This window comes from Mya arenaria, chromosome 9 (assembly GCF_026914265.1).
Source record: "Mya arenaria isolate MELC-2E11 chromosome 9, ASM2691426v1".
Lineage (NCBI taxonomy): Eukaryota > Metazoa > Mollusca > Bivalvia > Myida > Myidae > Mya > Mya arenaria.
The window spans coordinates 44,938,959-44,964,176 of record NC_069130.1 but is presented as its reverse complement, the minus strand read 5'-3'; the positions used below and the strand labels follow the sequence as shown (position 1 = coordinate 44,964,176).

Here is a 25,218-nt window from a genome sequence, read left to right as displayed (position 1 = left end):
ATTTAAAAATAACTTTCGCAGCTTGTGTTTCACCCATTGCTGTTAAGTATGTGTGGCTTTGACCCTAATGCCACTAGAAATTAATTGCTAGATGTTCATTCTCACCCCCCCCCCCCCACGCCACTTCTCATTACCGCCGCCCTTTAAATTTTATTGACTCAGATATACATGTTGAACTGGGGTCTGTATTTGCGTGTCGGTCCGGTACCGTCCGGGAACGGCGTTTATTCATACAAGCCCGTGTCGTTTAAAACATTCACATGTAAAATCAGGAGAATTGTAACGATGGAGCTTATGGTTCTTCTAAAAACATATGTATATGGTCCCTTATACAATACAAAAGAAAGAGTGTGCATGCATATTAAACGATTACAACGGTAATCTATGAAAGATAAAACCATAAAATGTTTTCCCCTCGCCCCCATTTAAAAACACATTAATATGAAAATCTAGCAACTAATTGAATTAGCCTTATGGTTAAGTGTCTGATTATTTACTCTATGCTGAAACTTTGAAACGAAAAGTTAACTTATGAACCATGCAGAACACACATAAATAGGAAGTACAGATAGACTGACCAACACGTATAACACCTAGATTACATTATGCTCAGAAACAACTCAGTATACAGCTATTGCGAATAATTATTTCCAAGATGTCTTAATTTTCACTTGTTGTGCTGAATACAAAACATTTATCAAATTGAAAGATATATTAAAATTGCAGCTACAAGTTTGTAGTAACTTGTCAGTATATATTTACTCGGCGTCTGGTCTGGTTCCAAGCTGTTTGCAAAGCCTTTAAAATTCGCCATTAATCAAGTAATCGCGCATACCTAATGGCTCTGAATCACAGAGCATGATCGCTCGTATCCAATTGATGTCTAATTATCCACAAACAGTACAACAACTGCATCCCTGGTACAAATACTCTGAAATAAAATATTTCATAAAAATTATCGTTTCAGGCTGACAAAGACAGCTATATTTATTGCATTAAAATTATAGGAGAAATTATCAACTGAAGTACAAATAGCAAGCACTTGCAAAAAAGAAATTTTGAAGAAGAATTAAGTGCATACTTAACAGACAGAATACCATTTTTCATTTTTGCGACCTATACAAAGGTTGTAGGAATAAATAGTTTTCAAAAGATCGGTAAAAATGTTCATGACGTTCATGTCAACTATTTCAGTAAAAATGAACATCCATTATCCAGTTTTCTTGATCACTGGACAACGGACGGGAAATGTTTACAGGTAAATAGTTTAACTGCGTTAGTTGTAGTGGAGGATTCATAGTATTCATTAAAAACAATTGTTCAATTGATACAATTTATTTATGCATTACATATCTTTATGATTATATAAGATTTCTAAATAAGTATAAAGAGTAAGTATTACTACTGTTGTTTTGTAACGTAGCTGAATCATTTTACTCTGTCACGCAATGTACTGGTAAATAATCATATATTACATGTATATATATATTTTAAAACACCGAGTTATACCTGATATGGAAATTACTTCTTTGTCAATGCAGAAGTCTGCCAATCAAGCTGATACATGGCGCACTATATACTCAGTGAGTATCAGTGTTGTTGATGTAAGATATTAGGATACTGAACTAAGTTTTTAAATACATATACGAGTTAAAGTTAAAACCCTCCAGCTATAATACCAACTGCATTATACGATCGTATTGTAATGCAATATAATGAATTTGGTAAAAGGTGTTCTTTACACTTGTTTATCATACAGTAGTGAATACAATGTATGTATAGATAAACATCAATAACCACAACTTTAAGTGCATTCAGGCAAATATGCCTATAGCATAAAAACAGTTTACGAGCAGACATGTAAATTTATCGCATAATGATAAAATGTGAATGCAAGATAAATGATATGAATGATTGAATAGTAGTAGTGAACTATTGTGCAATAACAGGTAAATCTAGTATGTTTATATTAAAAACATTTTGTGGTTAAAAATTTGCATACAACGATAATTAAACACAATTGATTCATCAAAGTCTGAATGTTTGTTAAACACAATTAATTAATCAAAGTCTGAATGATTGTTAAACAGATTATACGGGAGGGGAGTACTATTTATCGTGAATAGCAGTATAAACACAGAATAAACGAAATCATGCTAAATGACCAGTCACCAGCGTGCATTTGCCCACGAGCAACCTGCTATGAATGAAAAATACTATTAAATTGTGAATGACATACCATCCTTGGTGGAGATAGTTGCAGCACTGTAAGGTAAACAAGTTAATGTAATTAGATAACTCCAAACAATCCAGGCCAGATTGTGATGTAGGCCAAGTCAAGCTGATCGTATTTCATTTCAGTGATAAAATATGAGATTTTCACACTGAAAATAGTTTATGTGCTGCCATACATAATATTAAATTACAGTGCTTAAAATAATTTTCAATATTACACTGGTATTATTTGTAAACAAATAATTACCCTAAAAAACTCAAACAATTACACTTAATGAAATTTAGACTTGTTCGAACAATTATTATTTTGTATTTGTTTATTGTTTGAGCTAAAGAAAACAAAACAGCAAAAGTTACTATTGAAAAAATAATATAGACAATTATTTTAATTAGTATTTTAATGACACTTACTGACACTATCTGCCTCTTACATAACTAGATTTTCGGATTGACCATGAACGTCCGAAATACTGCTCAACTGAACGTCAAATAAAGCATCCTCGTGTACTCAAAGAAATTTATCCCGGATTAACTGTTCGCATTAATTTATTTCAGAATCATTTTAGTCAGTAATTCGGAAAATTAAGTGAATAAACAAGGAAAATAACACATTTACCTGTTAAAACAAAACAGCTGTTTCCTTGTTTTTACGAGACTGCCCTCATGCGTGACAATTCTATTTTCGTTCATAGAACGAGCATTTTCAAGGGCAGCATTTGTACTTTCGTTTCTTTACTTTCGTTTTCACCAAATTATCAAAAGTCGACTCTGGAAATGTTGATCAGGCCCCAATTTCTCGAAACTTCTTAAGCTTAACAGGCTTAAGTCGCTTATTTCAATCAGCCAAAATACATACTGAAAATGGATTTTGACAAATGAAAAATGATTTATTCTGATAATCATACAGACTATTACTAAATAATTTCTAAAAAATCTTGAATAAGTAGATATAACACATTTTATAGAACAACAAAAATGGTGAGATTAGCTTAATCCTGTTATAAGGGACTTAAGAAGTTTCGAGAAATTGGGGCCAAGTGCCCGACCTATCGTCAGATACGTGCATTTCATGACCTTTAAAAAACGTCCTTCGGGTAAACCGCCGAGTAGTAACATTGTTTTACAATGCGGTGATTGTATAATCTAAGTTTGTTTATCTTAAAAATTATTTTGATAAAAAGAAGAAATCTTACTTTGTGTGTAAACATAAAATATGTCATAAATATGTCACGCAGTCGTTTGCAGTAAACAAAAACAAAAGTCCTTTGTTTTGTCAAATTTGACGTCAATTACATATTTGCATCGCAAACTGATCTAAAATTAAAAAAAAACAACAACAAAAAAACACATCTTTATTTAATATTTTCAATTGTGTTAAGTTTTTGGACCATTTAGGTTATTATTATTCTTATTGTTGTTGTTGTTGATGATGATGTTGCTGTTGTTGTTGTTGATTTTGATGTTGTTGCTGTTGATGTTGTTGTTTTAGCAGTTACTCGGGGCTAGCTGCAGCAAGAGCAGTTGCAGTAGTGGTAGCTGTAGCAGTAGTTGTAACACTCATTCTATTTTTATCCATTGGGTTACAGTATAACATAAACAAGGGTGTATTTAGATATTCAAAGATACAAAACAAAAAACTTATATCGTTCATATGTAAATCTTGAAAGTTTTAGATGTCAATAACAAAGTATAACTTCCAGCAAGTATCTCAACGAAATTCTTAAAATACACATGCATGCATATAATAATATTGATATTACAAACAAAAATACCTTTCCAAAACCGTTTATATCAATTGTATAATGTCGTAAACATAAATGAAACAATTAGTGTTTTCGTTAGTGTTTCATTGAGAATCTTAAGCATAACAGCTTAAAATAAGTGTTCTTCCGTTTGAACTTATAAATATACACAGTCAATGTGGATTTGGCGACTGATTTTTTTTGCATATCATATTTAAAGTGACACCCTTATTCAAAATGAAATAAATACACATGTATAACAAACTATTTTTTTGAAATAAACCATTAATAACTACTAAATAATGCCTTTATGAAAATTATTTATTACTCAATACAAGATTGTAGCCGTGTATATAATAGCTGAAAACGCATAAATTTTAATTGATTGTTGAGTGCTAAAAGATTAACTGTGATCTACTATCGTCTCATAAGGTAGAAATGCCTTGTTTTCTGTAATTTTCTTTCCAATTAAACTCGGTATCCTTCATAATAACCATTGTTTTCGACATGTATTCACCTTTTTTTAAAATCAATTGTTTTTATTGTGGTAAATTTTATTTTGGAGTAAGAGTAAATCTTTAGATATCTTGGTATTACGCATATTGTGTTCATTTCCTAAAGTGTATGTTTTTTAATGAATCGATAAACATTTAACTTTTAGTTCTAAAACTAAGATGGCCTTATGTATTGTAGCGAAGTTTCCTTTTAGCTATTCATTTGGTCCCAAACTTGCCACACTGGAGTTGAGAGATACAAAGACATACTTTTCTTCAAACTTTTATATATTTCTTTTATTAACACAAAGTTGCCACAAATGTATGATTTTAATTTATTCACAAATCCAAAAAGTAAGCAATAATCCAATTTCGTTTTATATTAAATAAAGATGGTTCACAAATGTCCAAAATAAACTGATATAATGTAAGTCCAGAAAGATCCAACGTTAATTTATCTCTGGCGAATATAAATCGCACGGCTTTATATACTTAGTACAAGAACTTGAAATGCACGAGACTTCCGAGTTACATGATATCCCGTTTCAACGGAGCAGTCTCCGGCGGAGCAAAGGCACCGTTACAACGCAATGGCGGTTCTAATCCATTATGTAAACTTTAGCGGAGCAATGCCGTATGGTAAATATTTAACATGTGAACATATAGTACATGAAGTGAATAAACCTTTGTAAGAGTTGCATACACAATCTTTAACAATTTTAGTTGTATATAATACTAACATTAAGAAAATTAGTAATTATATTGCAAATAAAACATATGACTATACAAGTATAACAATTCGCGACATGTATCATGAAATAGTTGAGTCTCCTGGTGAAGTGTTGCCACTGAACATGTTCGACTTCATTAACAAAAAAGTATGCATATTATACACTCACTTGCAATATACACTTACTTTATATTCAAGATTTACAAATATGAATTGTTAAAGTAACATACGTGCAATGCAACCAGGAACAATAGAAAACAATCACTTCGCCAAAACATATTAACCACACCATTTACACATGACGATATTTTGATAGTTGCGCAATGTTTGTTTTCTTGAAACATTGTACAGTCGAACACCGTTGGCTCGAACTCACAGCGACAGGCAGAAAAAACTCGAGTCTCGGGACATTCGAGCCAAGCGAAAATGCTTACAATCAGTTTAAAGAAATCGGTATTTCACATTTAGTTCGAGCCAACGAGGAAATCGAGCCAAGCGAGTTCGAGCCAATGGAGTTCGACAATAATTTTTGTTTTGTGTTTCTTTGTCCATGCTCATTATGCCTGGTATATTTTAGGTTACTGGGCATTTCCCTGTAGCTTCCATTGTTAAATTAAAGTCCTGTTATTGCTTAGCCTTATTTGAACGTTGTTAAAAATCTTGATAATTTACATACCACAGCCGGGGTAGTTCCTTGATTGTGTAAATTGAAACAAAACAAAACATTTCAATATTAGGTTTAACCAATGGCAATTATTAAGGAAGCACTTGATAATGCATATATATCGCGAAAAAAAAACAATGTATAGAACACAGAGCATTTGCTCCTCTGAATTAGTGTACTTTAAAGTGGCCTGCAAAAGCTCTGACGTACATGCTTCCTTTTTAATAAGCTACTTAATTGATAACTACGGTATTCCGTTAAGGTCAGCGCGGTTTCGCGCTGTCGTCCTAAGGGCGAAATCGCGAAAACACGATACCTTGACGCGAAAACACGATGCGATAAAGCGAAAACACGATCTTAATAGCGCGAAAACGCGATATTTTTTGCATCGTGTTTTCGCGATCTTGTATCGTGTTTTCACGTCAATGCATCGTGTTTTCGCGATTTCGCCCTTACGGCGACAGCGCGAAACCACGATGGCCCTAACGGAATTCCGTAGATAACCATTGTTTTGTACGGAGCATACGATAAGTAATGTTGAAGTGGTTTATATCGGATGTAATGGATGTTCAAAAAAAGTCAAGTGCCTACATCCAATCTTATTGACAGTCGGCTGCCCTACGCACTTCGTATGTGGATCAAATTATTCGCTTTGGTTAAGCTTTAATATCGTATTCGAGTGAACGCATGTTTTACCTTCACACAGTTACGATCCGCATTGGTGAACATATGAAATATGTTGATCTGAATCTGTCACTTTTACAATTGTAACTGTACGGACGGGCCAACAGCCCGATATTAGGCCAATATAAATTAATTGCTAGGTTTTCATCCAAATTTTTTTTTAAATGAGGGCGGGGGTAACATTTGTTTTATGCATATCGGCGAAAGAATGAAAAATATTGATGAATGATAACTCTGGTTCTAGTGAAATGATAATTGCGACAACTCGAGACTACAGTTTTCCAACTTTTGTAAGATTTGCTTCCCTTGACTTTAAAAAGTACCTGTATGTAACAAGAAGAGTATACATGTTTGCGGTCGTCTGTAGTGCATCATTTGACACAACGGCCGTTTGGTGAGGAAGTAGCTGATATTTTTGATGCAGAACATTTCTTTAAACACAGACTTTGAAGAATTTATTAAGCACAATTATAAAAATAATGATGTAAAACAACAACATTGAAAACGCCAGAGAAAAAACAACAAACTGAAAATAAACAAACAACACAAAGAAAATGAGGCACAGCAACTAAAGTTCAAAATCGTAGATGTGGACCAATTTCTATCTGAGAACATTAACAAATACACATTAAAAAGAATTAACAGCGATATAAAAGTAGTTCATGCTTTTTTTATTGGCAAAAGGAGATTCAGGAAATATTCAATTCATTTCACCAACTGAGCTTAATGAGTACTTCTGTAAGTTTCTCTTAACGCTGTGTGAGCTCTTGGGCCGTATTCAATAAGCGTTTTAGTGAATATTTTCAACTTAGTGAGAATTTCGTAATTTTCGACATCGATTATTTCTAAAAATTGCTACTTTTTATCAGATGTATTCATATGCATACATTTTTTAGACCATTTTCTTGCTTATTTTCATATTTTTGGTGTACAAACATTGTTCGTGAGACATTTTAGATGTGAATATACAATGATATACGTCATTCCTGATGTTCAAATTGTGAGGCACGTCTTGAAAAGCAAACAGAAAAACCTGAAGATAATGGGCAAAGGAAACAAGCCACGAGCAGCCGATGGTCCCAATGACACACATCTGGAGCAGATGTACCAGGCCCACACTCTTGGTGATGCCAGTGAACGAGCCGTCATCAATGATTCCATGTGGTACACATGTACTACATCTGTTGGTATGATGACTGTTGCTGAAGTACATAACATGAGATGGGGTGACGTTCACCTTGGTTTGGACCCTTGAACTGGGCGTGAGTTCATGAACCTCACAACTGAGCGACTAACAAAACAAGGATTGGTGAAAACGCTCGAAATGTTAGGCAAAATAAGTTTTTTATTATTTAAAATCATTTAAATGTGGTTCTAATGTATAACCATTGAAAAAAATAGAAATAATTGTTTATTTTTGCAATACAAAAACACACCCTGGTTCAGTAAAAAATGAACTTAATTTTAGAAACATGAAATACAATGATCATAAAATATAATTTTGCAAATGCTGATACCAAACTATTTCAGACAAAATTAGCCTCGTGCGTACGCTACAAAGGTTCAGTTATTCAAAATATATAGGGACCGGCGCCCTGTGGAATCTTTGGACCCTGAAAGCCTATTTCTTCTGAGTAGTTAGTTATACAGGCCAGCAGAAAGGTTGGTTCAAGAGTGTCATGGGGATCAACTCTATCTACAGCATTATGAACAATATGAAGGCAGATGCTGGCATAGTGAACACTGGCATCACGCCGTATAGATTTTGATAGTCATTTTCAAATTATGCATTAATTTTAATTACACTAACATTTCTACGATTGATTAAACTATTAAAAAAGTATGAACTTATAATTTTATATATGATTTTTTCACGAATATACTGTTACAATAAATCCGCTTTGTAGGTATCGGTTGAATATTTACTTGGCCGCATGTGCTAGTAATAGAGTTGGAGATAATTTTCACTTACATACCGCATACATGTATGAACAAGTATTTTAAATTTGACTAATTAATTTCAACTAATTACCTTTATCAGTTCATCAATTCAGTTTTCTTATTAAAAATATTGTAGTGCTCTGAAAAGGCTTGTCCAAAAGCTGAACGATAAAGGAGTACTGCCTAATCAAATAGTTCAGATCAGCGGCTGAAGAATTCCTGTTGAAATTGTTCGTAAATGTACAAAAATATGTCGCATGTTCAAATTTCAATCACTTGTATTTCTACGCGATACATTTTATTCCGCAATGCTTTTGCTTTCATACTTGTTTGTGCCTTAATAAATGTAAAAAAAAAAACCTTATTTTTTGTTGATTGTATGAGTGTTTTATCTTATATTAATATCGATTTCATCATTTATTTCCATAACGTTTGAACCATTTTTAGTGGACTAACTGCTCGCGCGAATAGGAGTAATCTTGACACAGTTACTTATGCCGAAGTTACTTCCATTCGCAAAAAGGCCACGGAAAGAGACAGTCTTCAAACAAGATTGTCTCCAGCGGGGAAATAAGTATGTATCGTGGTGACAGAAACATAATATTTTCACTGGTGGCTACGCCACTCGTGTAAATATTTTTTTCTATGACCACTCGCGAAACAAAATACGATCTTACACTGAAATCAACAAATATCCTCTATTTCATTTTATTTAAAATTCTTCTTGTTAGATTAATGTTTCACCGTTGAAAACATGTATGTGTTCATGCTCTTTCTCATTGCATAAATAACCATGTACTCGTACATGTGGTTCCAGACGAATCAAGAACACGATCGTAACAATTCTCTTTTTTTACATGTGAATGTTATACAGAGACACCGTAAGTATGAATACACGCCGTTCCCGGACAGTACCGGATCTATACGCAAATACAGAGCTGATATTTAACTTCAAGTCAAGTTTCACACAAAACGTACACACACAAACGCTTCAGAATAGCTTTATCAACAAATGATGAGACTACCGCATTTATTTTTGCATTTAAAACGATGATGTTTGTTTATATGTTTCTTTTTTAAAAAGTTGAATGTATTATACCTTGTAATCAAATAATATGAAGATAGAGCCGAATACTTCATGGATGTTGGCAATGTTATCAAATATGAAGAATTTCAATATTAAATCATTGATATATTAGACGATATTTATAAATAGACGTTAGAAAATACAAAGTTTTTATTTAAAAGCGACGCATTTATTAATTCAGTAAATAATTATATTTGTAATATGCATATTCAAGGAAAAGACGATTGTCCAAGCTATCAAAAGAAGAGAAACTGTTAGGTATAAGAAGTCAATAAAATACATCATTTACATTACGGTACACACACATTTCTGTTTCAACAAGTTCATTACGTTCACACTTTTACTCCTTTTCAGCAACAATAGAAGTTGTTAAAAGTTATATTGCTATCCTTCGATGTACAAGTGAGTCAATAACAATACAATTATCGGTATTATATAGCTAATTATATACACGTCTTCTTAAAATTATGGTACAATAAGAAACAAAATCAACAACAGCAATTAAAACAAACAAACATGCAAATATACATATGAGATATTGTTAAATAAAATAAAACAGAAACAATGATTGTTCAGACCTATTTAAAGATGGGCTCACATATTTGAATGTCAACAAGCACAGCTGAAACAGTCGTCACAAAAAACAACAACAACAGATTATCCATTCAACATCAAGAGCGGAGAGCGGAGGTGAGTTGAAAATTATCAAATACGAAGTAAACAAAGTTGTCAACATTACCAAAGTTCTGAACAATCGGCCAAAGACAGTATCAAAGATTCGCATTTCTCTCTCACTGGATATTATTCCTCTGATTTTAAAACTGACAATGTAATCAAATTTACAAAATCGCGCAATATGTATGGCTTATTACAAACACAAAATAAATTTTCTATTGATCACAAGCGTCTGATATCATTCGAGAATCTTGCGTGCGAAATGCGGAAAGTGGGTGTGCAAAAAATGCAAAACTTCACTCATTGTTATGTGGAATTCTGACAATTCCATCGAAAGTCATCATATTAAACAGACTCGAAAGAGACCGTCGCTTTAAAGGTATGACGTCACCATTGCGTCATATGTACTTCCGTTGTGTGGAAAATTTCTCAATAAAAAAATAATGTTTTTATGACTGATAGACATGTTTTCACATGCTCAATACACTGAAAATCAAAAATATCATTATTCCTGAAACTTTTATACCTTGAGTATCTATTATTGCTTGATTTATCATTTAGAATAGAGATTTAAGTATAAACTGCTGCCCTATAGTTGAAAGGTCATTTTGGAAGAACTGTCATGGTGGACTGTGCAATTTCTAGAGTTTGTTTTTGAAGTGGAGAGATTTTTCTTAGGAATAACTTGACCCCCCTTTTTTATTGGTTTAAAAGGTAATTTAAAGCTTGTACTTTGAGAATATATATGTTTATCATAGTCTGCATTCGCTCGAAATGCCTTTAAATGTTGTCTAAAAATAATCATTTCACATTGAATTATAGAGGAAATGACAATGGTGGTGTGTAACCTTAATGGCACATCGGGAGTTAAGACGCACAAGATCGAGAGGAAAAACATCGTCGGTTGGGTTAGTGGAACTTTCGCCTTGCCAATTACATTAAAGTCAGACATACGGTAGGTATGATTATAGTTAAGGAATATTAAAAAATAATATTGTTCTAGTTCGCCTCGCATTTGAAAAGGTACATAAATAGATGAAAAATAATAAGTTAAAATTATAAGTAACAGAAGTCTTTTTACTACATCGACATCAAAGTAAAGTTCTACTTCACACTAAATATATCAATATTCATCATTTGAAGCATCGTATTGCAATGCAGCCGTATTGTGGTTGTTTCGTAGTGTTAACTACTCGTTGTCCCTGGACATACTTGTACCATTTGCAAGTTTCGTCTCCGCCAGCAAGTGTTCTTCTGTTAACGCTATGTTGACTTGATCGGGGCTCATCTGCCTTAGCAGGGTTCCGTTCCTCGAGTGTATGGATAAACTCAATGTTCTCCTTTGCGATTCTGTAGCGCGACCAGATTGACTACGCGACAGCGACCATCTGTATGGACGTCCGAGCAACGTCTGAATGGGGTAATGGACTGTTCTCTTGAGTCCTGCGCGGAATCGACTGTTCAGGAAGGTGTAAATATAAAAGTTCGCATGAAACGATGTGACCAGGGTGAGTTCGTAGATGGCATGGATTAGGCGATTCTTTTCCAAGTCAAATGCCGTGTTCGTGTGCTTGCTGATGACGGAAACAAGGAGGAAGAACCCGTAGGGAATTTCGGGAATCAGGAACACGATAACGATTGCTATGACGATGATGGTAGCACGCCTGTTTTCTCGCTCGCGGCGCTCAACTTGTTCGCGGTTCCCTCCGATAATGTTTGACTTTCTCAATTCTTGCACGAACAGACATGTAAAAACGGTCAGTAGCGTGCATGGAATGAAATGCCTGAAAATCAGGACAATCCACACGAACGCACAGTCGCCCTCGCAGTTTTCAAGTTTCCATTCGCACATGCCATCTTTAGCCTTCTCGTTTATAACGTGGTAAATATGAAGAACGGGAGAAAAAATGAAGATCAGCACACACGTTACCAGTGTTGATCTTTTGGTTAATAACCTTTTCGCAATATACGGATACGCGACGGACACATATCGCTGAAATGCGAGTAGCAACGTCAGAAATATTGACATCGTATGGAACATCTTTGAGAAGAAAAACTTAGTCAACATAAACCACTTGCACAGAGTTTTCGACAAGGCATACGCATCTTTGGGAGGTGCAATTGTGAATCCGGGATAGTTGCTATAATACAAACTATCATATTCAAGGTCATACGATTGCGCGGGTTCAAATTTCTGATAAGCCATAATATATGTTGGAAGAGTTACAACTCCAGTCAAAGTGTCAGAGACAGCAATAGCTGTAAGAATCATGTTTGTGCGAGATCGCATCTTTTTTCTCAGCAGCACAACGATCACCAAAATGTTGACTAGTGCTGTTGCTATCACCATCACTTCCCATATAACTAGGTATATCGGCCTCTCGAACGAATATCCAGGGTAGTAATAATCAGCATACGTCTGTTCTTCGTACATCCCTACTGTTGGATAGTATGTTGTTTCCGCAGTATTGTTGTTGATATTTGTAGATGTCACATATTCTGGCTCAACTGTTGTGTTACCATCCATCGATTGTTCAGTCTTATTAAGTGTGGAATTCATATTAGTGTTGAAATTTATTGTGGAATTCAAATTCTGTGTGGTATTCCAATGGAGTGTTTCATGTGTAGATTTTGACAGCAATTCAGATGTCTCGGTAATCATTTTTAAAATAAAAAAAAAGCTTTGGCTGTTGTAACAAAAACTTCTTCGAAGAACAACTGACGATTTATACCACTGACCCGAAAAATCAAAGGAGTCTATCGTTCATTAAGATGCTTTGAAAAAAAATGGTCGACGGCTTTTTCTTAAAGGTGATGGACGTCTTTTTCTTAAAGATGATGGACGGCCTGTATTCCTGAAATAGAAACCAAATCAAATATTATAAAAGTCGTTCGTTGTTCTTTTCAGGGTAAAATCATTAAAATTATAATGTTTCACCGAGCGAGAACCAAAATCTTTTTTTCTACGTGTGGAGTGACCACGAATGAAATAAGTGCTTTTGGTGTTCAATTGATTAGATATTATTCGAGCTTGCACTGAAGCATTTTTTAATTTTTTATTGTATGCCTGAAAAGATAAAAGAAAGGGTATTTATTCTTTAACAAAAAAGCGCGCAAAATGTTATGCGAACGTATTGTCATTTCGGAAATGACGTCATTGAAATTGTGTCCAAGCCTAGTACGCATTGTCGTTTGATGTGGAGGTGAGAGCGGGCCAAAATTGTAAAACAGCGAAAACAAATTGTTATTTCACTGTTTGAAACAGAGGAATAACATTTCTATATCACTGATAATACATATTTATCACCTGAAAGTATACAAGAAAATACACTCTAGTAGTAGTAGTAGTAGTAGTAGTAGTAGTAGTAGTAGTAGTAGCAGTAGTAGTAGTAGTAGTAGTAGTAGTAGTAGTAGTAGTAGTAGTAGTAGGTAGTAGTAGTAGTAGGTAGTAGTAGTAGTAGTAGTAGTAGTAGTAGTAGTAGTAGTAGTAGTAGTAGTAGTAGTAGTAGTAGTAGTAATAGTAGTAGAAGGAAAAGTAGTAGTTGTAGAAGTAGAGTAGTAGTAGTAGTAGCAGCAGCAGCAGCATCAGCAGTAGTAGTAGAAGTAGTAGTAGTAGTAGTAGTAGTAATATAAGTAGTAGTAGTAGTAGTAGTAGTAGTAGTAGTAGTAGTAGTAGTAGTAGTAGTAGCAGTAGCAGTAGAAGTAGTAGTAGTAGTAGTAGTAGTAGTAGTAGTAGTAGTAGTAGTAGTAGTAGAAGTAGTAGTAGTAGTAGTAGTAGTAGTAGTAGTACTAGTAGTAGTAGTAGTAGTAGTAGTAGTAGTAGTAGTAGTAGTAGTAGTAGTAGTAGAAGTAATAGTAGTAGAAGGAGAAGTAGTAGTAGTAGTAGTAGTAGTAGTAGTAGAGAAATTTTCATATCATATGTTTATATTTGATTTTTACGATAATTGTTTTAATTCTCTGTAAAAACAAACTAAAATAATAAAAATATAATTATAGGTACGAATTCAACTATATATTTATAAACAAATGGTTCTAAAAGTAGATATGCTTTTAAAAATTAATAATGGAAAAAAGTCAATGAAAATACCTTCAACTGTTTTCTACCCTAAATTATGTTCACATTTTTCCCGGTAACATACGTAGTAAAAAAAGTAAAGAAATCACCGCATGGACTATGAACTAACACGAATGCCAGCGAAATTTAAACAAGAAGTGTCACAGAGACAGGTACTATTCTTGCCTGTAGCAATAACATGTGTAAATCGGTCGGGCATTTTATTTACTGCATTGGTGAGAAATAAATTATCTTAGGTTTCTTTAATGGTGTGTGAATTGTGTCAATAACGGGGATATGAATACAGTTAAAGGTACACGTGAAGACATTCAACCCAACTGCGTTCATACCCCGATAATGACACCAACCACACAATTCATTTCTCAAATTAACTAGGGACACAATGCAATTACACCACAAACAGACGGTACTTGTATCAAAACATGATTGTAATACCGAGTTCATATTTGTAATGCTATTTTCTCTTTTCTTTTGCTATATAACTTTGTCATAAATTGGTTTATTTCCAGATTGTCTTCTATATATGTATCATGATCAGGTTAAACAAATGGCAGCTAATCTGGAAGCACTTTTATCACCAGAAGTTTTGGTTGGAAAGCCTTAATATTATTGATGATTTTAATAGGCCAGCAAATTTTCTAGTTTTTACAGATAACAATCTATTAAACATCAACCTTCCCGTACGTATAACTGTGCTACTTAAGTGATACTTATTAACAATAGACGCTGCACAGGATTTGAAGGATATGGTAAATGATTTCAAAGTGTTTCGAGAGATTTGTTTTGTGTTGAGGAAGTGAAATGTTTTTAAAACTCATCAAATTAATCTTAATGTTAAATATTTAATAAGAGGACGGTGTGAATTAAGCCATGGACGGGTACCCGCGGCCGTTAGCGATCATTTCCATATCCTCATAATTAAAACATTCTAGAACAATCCTTACATAATACAACTCACTCCATTCAACGAATGTGACATCTTATTCTAAGGAATGAGATATGTTCAAGTAACTTATTCAATGTTATCACACATAAAGCACATGTAATTTGCCAATATATACTATTAGCTCATATTAAGTAAGCAGCTATTTTATTTTGAGTTATATTCGAGCACCGCTCTCTGGATTGTAACCCCAATAGAGCCTGATGGGGCTGCGAGCTTTGCGAATCGTGATGGTGCTGTGCGCTTTGCGAATCGTGATGGTGCTGTGCGCTTTGCGAATCGTGATGGTGCTGCGCGCTTTGTGAATCGTGTTGGTGCTGCGCGCTTTGCGAATCGTGATGGTGCTGCGCGCTTTGTGAATCGTGATGGTGCGGCGCGCTTTGCGAATCGTGATGGTGCTGCGCGCTTTGCGAATCATGATGGTGCTGTGCGCTTTGCGAATCGTGTTGGTGCTGCGCGCTTTGCGAATCGTGTTGGTGCGTGGCGGACAACGCGTAAAATTTGCGTTCAGGGACCGTATACAATATGCATCTAAGTAATAATTTTCAACTAAGTGAAAAATTGCCATTTTTCTAATTTGAATTTTAAGAAAACGAACAATGTTTGTACACCAAAAATATGGAAATAAGCAAGGAAATAGTCTCAACAATTTATGCATATGAATAAATCTGATGAAAGGTAGCCGGTTTTTAAAATAATCGTTGTCAAAAATTACAAACTTCTCACTAAGTTGAAAATATTCACTAAGATGCTTATTGAATACGGCCCCAGGAATGGGCTAGGAGACAGGTCGACAGACATACATACAGTCAGTCAGACAGACAGACAGACGGACAGACGGACAAGATAAGTGTCGTACAGTAAATTTTCTGACAAATACCATGCAATATAACATAGTCAAATGATACACTATTCAATTGATACTTGAAGTTTCTAGTAAAGTTTAACGAGCTATACGGAGTTTTTTAGGTAGGGAAGTTTCATCATGGCAGCCGACTTTTGACATTTTCCAAATTATTTTAAAGAAATCTTCTTTGGGTGAATTTAAACCAAATTTATTAAGTCTATGTTCGTTTGTATGACCGCCAGGTGGGTGGGCATATTTTACTGAAATGACTGAAGTGAAAATCATCTCCTCCGAAATCGCTAAACAGATTTCTTATTATTTCGCAGAAATGGCCATGCGCCTCCATGTATTGAATTTTAAACAGTTACCTTCGGGGCATATCCACTATTGACCCCAAAGTCATTATATGACAGGATTTGGCAGAGAACCACGAGGCAATGCTACATATCAACATTCTGACCTTGCTGATTTGAACGATACTTTTTCGGTTGCCATGGCAACCAGGGCTATCCACCGAACCACTTGATCTGAAGGAATCTGCAAAAGGAATCCCAAAGGAACCTTCTGTAAAAGCTACGCAGGTATCAAGTTTTATTCGCAATGTCAAGGTTGTTGGCACATCGGGCTATACTTCGAGATAACAATCAGTCGTTAAAATATAAACTGAATCCAAACAATGAAAAAAAGTTCAACATACGCAGAACATAGAGATTGCAGAGTTGGCTATAGCGAATTTTGATTAAATAAGAAGTTTGAAGCATTGTTTTGCAGGCCACAAAAGCTCAGAAAGCATGCTAATAGGAATGGAAATAAGTAAATAATCTGACCTGTTACGTAGGCTTCAATCTCCATGGTAGGATCAAACGTCTCTCTTTTAGTACTTTTATTTCTTTCCCGTGTGAATAACCATATGATTTCATGTGAATTTCAAATATCATTATAACTAGTATATAATATCTTCCAAAGAAAATTGCACGTTAGTAGCAAACCAACAAGACTGTTGAGATTGTCTTCCTTTCAAGGATATGAATACTACTTAAAGATCTTTTGGATAGCCTTAGGCGAGTGTTTGCTATTAAGCATTATTCAAGTTTAACATGTTCAAGTCCGGCGCATCAAGTCCTCCTCATTGTACGCATTCTTTGAACTAATTAAAAATGCTACTATTCAAAATAACTTCTTATTAAACGGGAACTTAAAAGGTTCTGCTGGCTAATTATTATTAAGATGTAATATGCATACGTAGACTTTCATTAGAACTTAAAAATGTGTTGCAATACGTAATTGATTTACATATTCTCTGTACCTAATAGTTATTCTTTTCCCTACTAAATGCTCTGATAGCATGGTTATATTCTGAACTTAACCTAATTGATGCCCAATAAATTACAAGTCTATAAAAGTTAAAGTTTAAGTACAGTCAAATCTCGCAAAATCGAAGTCATTTGGTCTTCATGAAATACTTCGAGATAACGAACATTCGATATAAACTAAATACAAAACATGTCTAACTAAACCAAACATATTCGAAACTAATTCGTCATAACCAGATCATCGAGATAACAGATTTCGATAAAGAGAGTTTCGACTGTATAACAAATTAAACTAACTTATGGAGCGACAGAAACCTGTTCTAAAAATCTAGTTAAAGTTTACCATTGAAACTAAGGTTGACTTGACACAAAGTATGACGCAACGGCCAAATGTAATGGATGTATCGATTCCGTAACATAGAATAATATACTTAATACATCGCACGAAATACTTTGCTCAGATCCGCTCGTTGGAATACATAATTGATCAGCCTATGAGTAGTTTTATAGTTATACGAAATTTCATTGAAATCTATCCAACTTTTTTTGTTTAATTGTAATAATACGGGCCGTATACGCTCCTCGTAAAACAAGTTTTACAATGGTTTAATGATTTGAGAAATAAAACTATTCACGTACTTGACTATATAAGATAAATTCTGCAATTAATAATGCCACCGGAAATTATATTATAAAGAGGATAAAGAAGCGCTATAAATAGAAACAATCCTATTTTGTTTTCAATTGCGTTTTTGTTATTAATTTAATTAATGCATTATATCAGTTGAACATCTAGAATGTTAATTGGAATGAATTTTTAGAAACAGAACCAACGGCATGAACTCTGTAAACATATGCAATTATATTTGAAAATCCCATTTCCTTCAAGAGCAGATAACGGTAGAGGGACGTTAAGTATGAATATATTCTGTAGTAATTTTATGTAGCAGTTAAGCTTTATGACTTAACTCTTGGGAATCTTAATCATGTTTGCAATAATATACTTCACTGGCTATCGATTTAAACTTAGATCAATAAATACAAGCTTAAACACTACATTTGATTAATTTGATTAATGATATAATTCCAATATTTACGAACTACTTCAACTGATGTACCGGCATACATCCGAGGTTGATTTCGATACAAATGGCCAAGGAGTTCCGACTGCGTTTTACTCTATAGGAGGGTAGTTACAAAGCATCTACAACATAGAAATAGAAGCCCTTTTTTAAAAAAACAATATATACCATCTAGACTTCAGGATATATTTTTTATGGTCATTTCAGTATATCATTTCTTTAATTTCAAGTTCGGCGTTTGCTTTCCATTTCATTTGAGTAGAATCAGACAGAACATTAAAGTACTCGCAAAACTGCGTGATCCGACATAATATTAAACACAAACAAGGGTCTATCTTAGAAGTAAAGCATCTCAATTAGTTGTTCTATGACCATGGATAACTTTAATCCACTGTATGGTTTCCGGTGATTTATAGAGATTAATCGATGAAATAACAATATTTCAAACATTTTGATATTTTCCATCGTTTTGAATATAGAAGATAACTGTTTGTTTCAGTGTAAGATTATAATATATTTCTTCGAGAAAGCACAAATCGATAGAGTTCACAAGTGGCGTGCTTATATTATTAAATTTTGATTTAAAGGGACTCTACACCAGATTGGCACTAATCTGTAACGAATCTCAGGACAATTATCTAATAGAATGTGTAACGCTTTGATATCATAATTGTAAAAAAGGTACCAACTTGTAAACGCATAATGAATTCTACCTGGTAGACATACCCAGTAATCTTTTTTAATGGAAAAATACGAAATAACTGCTAAACTTAAATAAATTTTAAACTATGTGGTACTTCAGTTAGTAAGTTTCAATGCATTGTACACATCGATGCCAAATTTATGTCAGAAAACATATTAGGCATTTTTTCGTGACCACTTGTCACAGTTTGTGACAAATGTGCTGGGCTGACAGGGCGAGTGTTCTACCAATTGGGCTTCAAGGCTGGTACGGTGAAACACATGCCTGCCAAAATGAAATAAGTGCCGAATTTTCAGGGAAGTGAAAAAGGTGAACATGATCTCGAAGATGCAACAGGTAGGATAATGAGTACATACATCTAATATCACAGGATAAGAAAAAAGTGCAGCAGGGCAGCAGGCCTCGCACCCGGGACCCCTCGCTGACAGGGTAAGTGCCCTACTGACTGAGCTCCGAGTCGGTGCCATCAAATGTTTCTCTGCCAAAATGGAATTCGTTTCCGATTTTTTTTTAGGATAGAGGACAAGGTGAACATAATCTCGACGAAGCAACAAGTAGTACATACAGCAGCCAAACATCACAGCATAAGACGAATGTGCAGTCAGACTGGGTCTCGAAACCAGGACCCTCACTGATAAGGTGAGTGGCCTACCGACTGAGCTACAGGGCCGCGTACAAACCTACTCAACACCTGTATAGGGAACGGTAGGTGACGGATCAACAAGCAGGTATTTGTATAAAACTTGGACAAGTTGTCCAAACATTATCATTTGGCAAGGTTGCACTTTAAATGATTTGATTGGCTAATAGTTAATATTCAATAAATATTGACCAATCAATGAACATTTTGGTTAACTTTGACCAATCAAAGAATCACTTACTTTGAAGCAATTGGCTGAAGCTGTATGAATAGAGGATATGTCAAATCGCGTTTTATTTCATAAGTCGTCAAGCCAAATGTTATTTTATAAATACCAAAATGTTTTGTTTATTAGATTGTTTCAATACCGTAGCTTATCTCTAGAAAGTCTTGACCGTGAAACAGCAAACCAGTTTCTTTAAAAGAGGATAGATTAACATTAAAACCACATGGCATAAAACGAAAGGAAGACGCATTCATAATAATCACCTATCTATGTTCTCCTCCACTGAGAGGCAAATGACAAATAGTGGATTTTAGACAAAAGGGGATTCCTGACAGGCTTGATTTGACTGGTCCGTTGAGATAATCACCCATGAAATATCCTCTTTTACAAAGGACTTTTGATGCCTTGACTATTTCCGATCTCCGACCTAAGGAATGTTGACATCTTTGTGTTTAGAAAAACACTATTGAAGTGCAAGTTTAACGTTGTTTCTGCTCAGCTTATTTGATCATGTTTTGGATGTTCAGATACCACTTATAACCTGTTATTCAACATGTTCTTTATATACATGTATATAGTTAAGATGTACCTTGTACACTTAGACAAGTCTGAATGAGTGTTTTGTTCTCTTATGTTAAATAATTACAGTATAATTTTATTTAAAGGGACTTTTCGTTTCAAGTTTTATATGGTCTGTAAAAAAATAAACCATGTTAATTGTGTATTACACTTATCAAACATATTGCTCTCTTAAAACATAAAAAAATATTGACAAAATGACAGAAAATGCTCTATTTTGCTAAAAAGCGTTAGTTACGCTAATGAAAATTGAATTGCTTTTGGATTCGAGTTTTCAAAATTGTTTTCAAAAGAGCATCTTCTAGTTGTTGTTTGACGTTTGTTCATAAACAGCTCAATTTCAACAAAATTAAAAATATCGTTGCCAAAATTTAATTACATCTATGTTGGTCCCTTTAAAGCTGCACTCTCACAGATATACCGTTTTTACAACTTTTTTTTGTCTTGGAAAGAGCAAATATTTTCGTAAATATCTGCAAACCAATGACCAACTAAAAGATTGCTGACAGATCAGATCGCAGATTTTCATATTTCCGTTCGAAAATTAATGTTTTATGGCTTAAACCGTTACAAACGGTTTAGGAAAAATGCATAAAACATCATTTTTTGAACTTAAATATAAAATTATGCGATCTAATTTTTTGTCAGCAGTCTTATATAAAATTGGCACGTTCCAAGACAAAAACATAAAAAAATTGTCAAAACGTTCAATCTGTGAGAGTGCAGCTTTAGGGATTTTAGACGGAACACATTATTCTCTTCCTTGATTGTATCCTTGTTTATGAATCGGAGCACCTCGGCCATTTTGGGTCGAAAACAACCTCGGGTGTATATGTATATAGACGGTTTGCAATGTCAAGTAGATTGCGTAGTAATTTCAATTTACCAGTTAAACCTAAGGCCCTTACTCTGAGAAATCTTAATCATTCATGCAAAACTACACTTCACTGGGAATCAATTTGACCTTCAAAGATACACGTTAATGCACTACAATTAATCAACAAATATTAATTCTACGAAGAACTATTTCTAATGCTCCGGTATACATCCGATGCTCGTTGTATGACAAAAGTGTTCTGATTGTTGAATTCCCCATGAGCCTAGTTACTCTAAAGTTAAATAGTGTACACGTTGTTCTAGCAAGTTCGGATCTGAACAACATGTGTCCTTGTTAGGAGTGTTCAAATCAGATAGCATAAACATACTTGATTTATTTATTTCAAGCACTTTAAAAGTGAAAGTGTTCTTTTTACTTGAAGTACGTTGCTAATTAAAAGTGATTCTATCATTATAACCTTCATCGATGGTTTATCATTGACTTTACGTCCAATAAAAATAACAATACTCATTGTATCTTGATTATTAGACTGAAATTGACAGGAGGGGAGGATGTTTTGTTAGCCGCTACTATAACGTGACTTTTATTAGCTCAGGCCAAAACAGTATAAATGTTTCCTGAGACATGACTGAAAAAATACCAGTGTGCATCTTTGCTTCATGTATACAATATTTGCTTTGCTATGACACATCTTGTTCTAAGAAAGAAACTTCGTATTCCGTATCTAATTCATTTTTTTCCAATCAGTTTGTACTCAAACACTTTAAAAATGAAATAAGATTAGGATTGGGCCATTTTTTTTATGAACTGACATGTTCGTCTTATTTCAATTATGTCATGGTTCTGTTTACGGAAAAACATGGCCCAAATAAGTGATATTTCTCCGCATTAACGGACACACGTGACCCAAATAAGTTGTATTTCTCCGCATACTAAAAAGAGTACACCCGTTGACACATTGAGGGGCTTAAGATGTGATAATGTTTAGTTATTTATACTCAGTGGTTGTTCAAAAATAGCGGATCAAAGTGATAAACAATTAAATGGATAATAGGAACATAAGATGATATGTTGTCTCAGGGCTGGCAATAAGACGTTCATTACAACAATAACACTTGTAAACTTTAAACAGTCTACACTACTTTCCAACGTAGAAATTGTTTCTAGCAGTATTGTATGTAAACATGACGCTATATTATACAACTCATGTTTGTCGGATTTCTAAAACGTCATGGACCAATTTACGGACACGCATGACCCAAATAAGTGATATTTTTCCACATTTACGGACACACACGACCCAAATAAGTAGTAATTTTCCACATTTACGGACACACATGACCTAAATAAGTGATATTTTTCCACATTTACGGACACACTTGACCGTAATAAGTGGTATTTTTCCACATTTACGGACACACATGACCCATAAAAGTGGTATTTCTCAACATTTACGGACACACTTAACTCACATGTATCTCGTGTAAACCAATAACGTGTCTCGACTTGCGCTCACGATTTTGTAGCTAAATATTTAAACGACTTACATATCCGGTTAAATTAACATAATTCGCCAATCAGAAATTCTGTGATGAGTTCATCTCTTGTCTCAGCCATGTTGACAATGTCGCGAAATCGAATGATTTTATTACGCGATTCTTTTACCTACAAACCTACCTTTATTTAACACAAATAAAGTTAATATTGCCATGTACCTAAAATACTATAGTCATGCAATATAGGAAATGATACCATTGGATAAAGTCATAGTTTGCTAGGAAATGACACCAAAAGCCATGGTTGATGAAGAAATTATTACTGAAGGTGAAAGTCATGGGTTGTGTGGAAATTATACCATTATTATCATGCTTTGTGAGGCAATATCAAGGCTAAAGTTAAGGTTGTGAGGAAGTGATAACAAACGCTACAGTTATTGTTGGTGAAGAATCATAATAAAGGTGAAAGTCATGGGTTGTGAGGAAACACCAAAGCTAAAATTATGAGTAATGAAGAAATGGTACCAAAGATAACGTCATCGTTTGTGAGGAAATGATACTAAATCCAAAGTTATGGGTTGTGAGAAAGTGAAACGAAATGTAAAAGCCCTTCTTTGTTAGAAAATACAAAAGCTAAGGTCATGGATTGTGGAAAATGACACCAAAGGCTTAAGTCACTGTTGGGGAGGAACTGACACTAAAGGTGAGAGTCGTTGGTTGTGAGTAAATATCACCAAGGTTAAAGTTGTGGGTTGAGAGGAAATAACACCAAATGTTAAAGTCTTGGCTTGTGGGGAAATGATACCAAAGGCTTAAGTCATGGGTTGAAAACAACGATACTAATCCTCCAGTCAAGTTCTGTGAGAAGTGGTACCAAAGGTTAAAGTCATTATTTGTGACAATGTTACCAAAAAATAAGTCACGGTTTACGAGGAAACGTTACCAAAGGCTCAAGTACTTTTATGCGAGAAATGATACCAAAAACTAAGCTATGGGTTATAAAAATATGATACAAAAGGTTTAAGTCATCGTTTGTGAGGATGATGAGGTCATGCTTTTGTGAAAACCCGTTTTAATTTAAGTCAATTAGAACATATTGTGGTAATGCTTTACAGAGATTATGTTTAAATGAATGACAGATTGTAAACTGGTTAATTTATCCCTTACCTTCTGAGTCTTTACCTTATGTTATACCGTATACGTGTGTGTGTTTTATAAAACACATAGGTTACTTACTTATGCGGAATTATTGCGAAGGTAATGGAAATAAAAACATTCACATTAAAATCGTTTTCATGGAAAGTCTTAACGGACTTTTTTAAACAGCTGTTTCAATATATATTAAAATATATATATACAAAAAAGCGATTACCTGAGCTAACGTATTTCTCGTACAAGTGATGAGGACATCTTCGAACATCACGATGACTTTCGAAGAAGTAGCAAGTTGTCTTTGTTTTACATTTCCTGTAAAACGAGCTTACTAGATTGTTTTTTAAACGTATTCCGGATATATATTTCCCGCACTCGTCCGTCTTCACCTGAATTTGCTCGTTTGGTCCACCGCGCACATTCCGATGATCATGATCTGTCTGAAGAGCGAGGTAAAGATCATGTAGTCGATCCCCTTGGACCACAATTCATTTTTCTTGTTCCTAAGAAACATGCCGGCCTTTCTTGTTTATGTAGCCAAGTCCCTTTTCAGAAAGTTTTGGGATTTCATTTTAGCATAAAACACTTCTTATGCCACTATATGCATCGTCAACTGACAAAAACTCTTCCTGCCAGCCGCATGTGGCATTGCAGCGCAGTTATCATCTCGAAGGGAATGTTTGGCATGTAGTTCTTGTACCTCTATTGTCCCGCTCTCGTGTGAAAAGGAATAGCCGATTCTACTACTGATCGCTTCTTTAGACATGTTTAGTAAGTCACCAATGAATTGTCTGTCATACCGCTGGTTGGCACAATTTTGGAATAGTCGCAATGCCCAGTTTTCTTTGGCAATTTCCTTCTTTCAAATCTAATGTTGCACTATCCAAATCCTTCGGTTCTAGTGGATAGAAAACTGGCTCTTCGTCAGAAATGTTGCTAAAATTGGTCCCTTTGTCCCTTTCAATTTCCAGTACTCCATTTAAAATACTGTCCGTATCACACGAGTTACCATGCTCACGATATTTCAACTGCATAGGGCAACCCGTTGTACTATCAACAGAAGCTTTAGTAA

At 34.5% G+C, this 25,218-nt stretch overlaps 2 protein-coding genes across 13 annotated transcripts in view; both read right to left on the bottom strand.

Moving 5' to 3' along the window:
- LOC128245506 (uncharacterized) overlaps positions 1-25,218 on the bottom strand; it is a 45,733-nt gene that overhangs the window by 5,574 nt on the left and 14,941 nt on the right. The window contains exons 1-3 of one of the 11 annotated variants that reach the window (XR_008263164.1): positions 2,852-3,409; positions 2,240-2,265; positions 836-931 (exon numbers count right to left, since the gene is read on the bottom strand). The exons of 2 other annotated variants lie outside the window; for them this stretch is intronic. The gene's annotated coding sequence lies outside the window, so the exon portion shown is untranslated. 8 more of the 11 variants (XR_008263163.1, XR_008263165.1, XM_052963691.1 and 5 more) reach the window with 8 other exon arrangements.
- On the bottom strand, positions 9,187-24,938 carry LOC128245505 (sex peptide receptor-related protein 2-like). Of its 2 annotated transcripts, none has more exons than XM_052963688.1 (2): positions 24,367-24,938; positions 9,187-13,107 (listed from the first exon to the last, which is right to left on the bottom strand). In XM_052963688.1, exon 2 carries the CDS (start codon positions 12,912-12,914, stop codon positions 11,442-11,444), a length of 1,473 nt encoding a protein of 490 aa, XP_052819648.1. In that variant the 5' UTR covers positions 12,915-13,107; positions 24,367-24,938; the 3' UTR covers positions 9,187-11,441. The 2 variants fall into 2 exon arrangements, with proteins under 2 accessions (XP_052819648.1, XP_052819647.1); XM_052963687.1 differs by lacking the exon at positions 24,367-24,938 and adding an exon at positions 16,945-17,231.

Coding starts and splice junctions, on each gene's coding strand:
- LOC128245505 (XM_052963688.1), bottom strand. CDS start 12,914: ATGATTACCGAGACATCTGAATTGCTGTCAAAATCTACACATGAAACA.